Here is a 3,446-nt window from a genome sequence, read left to right on the forward strand (position 1 = left end):
TGTATCATCTAATAGGACCATTTGAAGTAATACAAATAATAGAAACAGAATATCTATTGTTGTTAGACTTCATATATAGTCTCACAAGTCTGGTGATTGTTTTGTTGAATAGAGTAGTCCTGTGTGGCTCAGTTTATACAGCAGAGAGCATGGGTTCCATTCCTGCTAGGACTTCCCATATGAAAAATGTATTACATGACTGTAATGACTGAGTGAATGAATTTGGATAAAAGTGTCTGCAAGATGGCATATGTTATTACATACTATTATAAACTGGGTAATTTGGTTTCTCGATGCTGATTGGCTGAAACAGCATTTCAGAAGCAAAAAATACTTTATTGCTACTATAAACTGGTGACCAACGTAATTAGACTAGTAAATAGTAATTTTCTGTCATACACATGGTATACGGTCTGATATTCAACGCCTTTCAGCCAATCAGCATTCAGGGCTCGAACCACCAGGTTTATAATGGTCAAAAGTGGTCCCGTGTGGCTCAGTTGGTAGAGAATGGCGCTTGCAACGCCAGGGTTGTGGGTTCATTCCCCACGGGGGGACCAGGATGAATATGTATGAACTTTCCAATTTGTAAGTCGCTCTGGATAAGAGCGTCTGCTAAATGACTTAAATGTAAATGTAAAATAGTCCACACCTCCACAGGCCTTATGTCACTTAGTTTAAATATACAGGTCCAGATATACAAGGTTTTTGTCAAACTTGTTGTGTTCTTGTCTTCTTGTTTCTGGGTTTGTTGTGTTCAGTTCTTCTTGGTTCTGGGTTTGTTGTGTTCAGGTCTTCTTGGTTCTGGTTTGTTGTGTTCAGTTCTTCTTGGTTCTGGGTTTGTTGACTGTGCTGTAGAGAACAGAGGAGTCCTCCTCAGCAGCACCAGGGTCTGCTGCTGTGGGTCTGAAGAGAGAGAAACAGAAATTAAACAAAGCGCGCACCCCAAATGGTGGCACCGTATACCCTTTATAGTGCACTACCTTTGACCAAGGCCTATGGGGCTCAGATCAAAAGTTGTGAACTAAATAGGGAATAGGGTGCCATTTGGAACACAGACAGAACAGTTCCTTAAAACCATCATCACATCTTTCCCTCATTATAGTCATGTCATGGTAATTGTCTTCAGATGTCCATTGTTGGATTGGTAGTTAAAGGAAATGACATCACTAGTGGTCACTAGGGGTCAACTGTTTTGCTTATTGATGACATCTCCTACAATAAGCAGCAGCATATGAATGACCTTAATGCAGAATATGCTCACCTGTTGGCAGCACTGGGGAGGTTGAATTTCAGAGCAGAGTACTGGACATCCTCGTCCTGTTCCTGGGCTTGAGACTGTTGGACGGTCGAGTACAGAAGGACTTCCTGGAAGTGGACGCTGGCGTAGTGAATGTCATCCCGGTCATCTGTGGCCACTGTCTGTTCTGCAGTAGGGGTCATGGCCATGCCTGAGATGTTGTCATACACTGGACTAGAGTCTCCCTGATGAGAAGAGAACAGACAACATGAGGAGTGGAAATGTTCCACAAATACAACACAGTCATCACAGTCATCTTCTGATTCCAACAGACTCACCTGTCCATCATCTGCTGTGTCTNTTCTGGGTTTGTTGTGTTCAGTTCTTCTTGGTTCTGGGTTTGTTGTGTTCAGGTCCACTTTGTTCTGGGTTTGTTGTGTTCAGGTCTTCTTGGTTCTGGGTTTGTTGTGTTCAGGTCTTCTTGGTTCTGGGTTTGTTGTGTTCAGGTCCACTTGGTTCTGGGTTTGTTGTGTTCAGTTCTTCTTGGTTCTGGGTTTGTTGTGTTCAGGTCCACTTTGTTCTGGGTTTGTTGTGTTCAGTTCTCCTTGGTTCTGGGTTTGTTGTGTTCAGGTCCACTTTGTTCTGGGTTTGTTGTGTTCAGGTCCACTTCGTTCTGGGTTTGTTGTGTTCAGTTCTTCTTGGGTCTGGGTTTGTAATGCTCAGTTCTTCTTGGTTCTGGGTTTGTAATGCTCAGTTCTTCTTGGTTCTGGGTTTGTAATGCTCAGTTCTTCTTGGTTCTGGGTTTGTTAACTGTGCTGTAGAAAACAGAGAAGTCCTCCTCAGCAGCACCAGGGTCTGCTGCTGCGGGTCTGAAGAGAGAGAAACAGAAATTAAACAAAGTGCGCACCCCAAATGATGGCACCGTATACCCTTTATAGTGCACTACCTTTGACCAAGGTCTATGGGGATCAGATCAAAAGTTGTGAACTAAATAGGGAATAGGGTGCCATTTGGAACACAGACAGAACAGTTCCTCAAAACCATCATCACATCATTCCCTCAATATAGACATGTCATAGTAATTGTCTTGAGGTGTCCATTGTTGGGTTGGTAATTTACGGAAATGACATCACTAGTGGTCACTAGGGGTCAACTGTTTTGCTTATTGATGACATCTCCTACAATAAGCAGCAGCATATGAATGACCTTAGTGCAGAATATGCTCACCGGGAGGCAGCACTGGGGAGGTTGAATTTCAGAGCAGCGTACTGGACATCCTCGTCCTGTTCCTGGGCTTGAGACTGTTGGACGGTCGAGTACAGAAGGACTTCCTGGAAGTGGACGCTGGCGTAGTGAATGTCATCCTGGTCATCTGTGGCCACTGTCTGTGCTGCAGTAGGTCTGTGTTTGTTGGTGACGTTGGTGGATTCCGCTGCGACGGAAACCCGGTGGTGCCTAAGCTACCTTTCAGCTTTCACGCCTGGCTGGCTCTCGAGGAGGTTTTCCTGGCTCGGCGGACGGTTTCCCATCCCACGTCACACTCCATCGGAATCCACGGGCTCCCCCTCAGCGGGAATCGAACAGCGTTTTGCCTTCAGCCCGGTCGCATACGCGCGGAAGGCTCCTATGCTGAGCCGGCTCGCCAGGCTTCCCAGCAGTCTTAGCCGCTGGTCGGGCTTTCACGCCCCCAACATGGCTTGCCCTGCGCCCATGTCTCGGCCGTTTGCCCAGGTGGGACGCCGGGTGGCTCCCAAGAGGGAGGGATACTGTCATGTTTGCTCCCGCTCTTCCCTTCCCCTGGCGCTTGAGGCGGCCAGATTACCTGCATACACGCTCCTGCAGCCATCCATCACCCACATCTGCTTCTTCGTCATCGCATCAGGTTAATGGACTTCACCTGGGACTCACTTATTACATAGTTAATTCTCCTCCCCTATATTTGTCTGTTCCCTTGCTCTGTTCCCTGCTGCTGGGCATTGAGTTGTTTCTTGTCTAAGTTTTTTGTTTGCTGACGCTGTGCTTGTTCGTTATATGTCGTCATTTATTAATGTTACCCTTCGTACCTGCTTCGTCTCTCCAGCGTCATTTTGCGTGACATTTCCGGGCCTCACAGTAGTATGCCTCCAGTCTCAGATGACTTGATATGGTTGAAGACATGTTTGTGTCCTGTGTTCTGATTGGGAGATACTCTTGATAGTGGCCTCCA

At 46.4% G+C, this 3,446-nt stretch overlaps 1 protein-coding gene across 2 annotated transcripts in view; it reads right to left on the reverse strand.

Moving 5' to 3' along the window:
• Nucleotides 1–639: 639 nt before the first annotated feature.
• Nucleotides 640–3,446, reverse strand: part of LOC139025736 (basigin-like) — a 33,148-nt gene continuing 30,341 nt past the window's right edge. Inside the window, exons 8-9 of one of the 2 annotated variants that reach the window (XM_070440927.1) lie at nt 1,265–1,485; nt 640–906 (exon numbers count right to left, since the gene is read on the reverse strand). In XM_070440927.1, the coding sequence (XP_070297028.1) occupies nt 819–906; nt 1,265–1,485 (309 nt within the window). In that variant the 3' untranslated portion in view covers nt 640–818. Of the gene's footprint in view, nt 907–1,264; nt 1,486–3,446 lie in introns of those variants that run through there. The other variant, XR_011477353.1, reaches the window with a different exon arrangement.

This window comes from Salvelinus sp. IW2-2015, unplaced genomic scaffold (assembly GCF_002910315.2).
Source record: "Salvelinus sp. IW2-2015 unplaced genomic scaffold, ASM291031v2 Un_scaffold3187, whole genome shotgun sequence".
NCBI classification, from domain to species: domain Eukaryota; kingdom Metazoa; phylum Chordata; class Actinopteri; order Salmoniformes; family Salmonidae; genus Salvelinus; species Salvelinus sp. IW2-2015.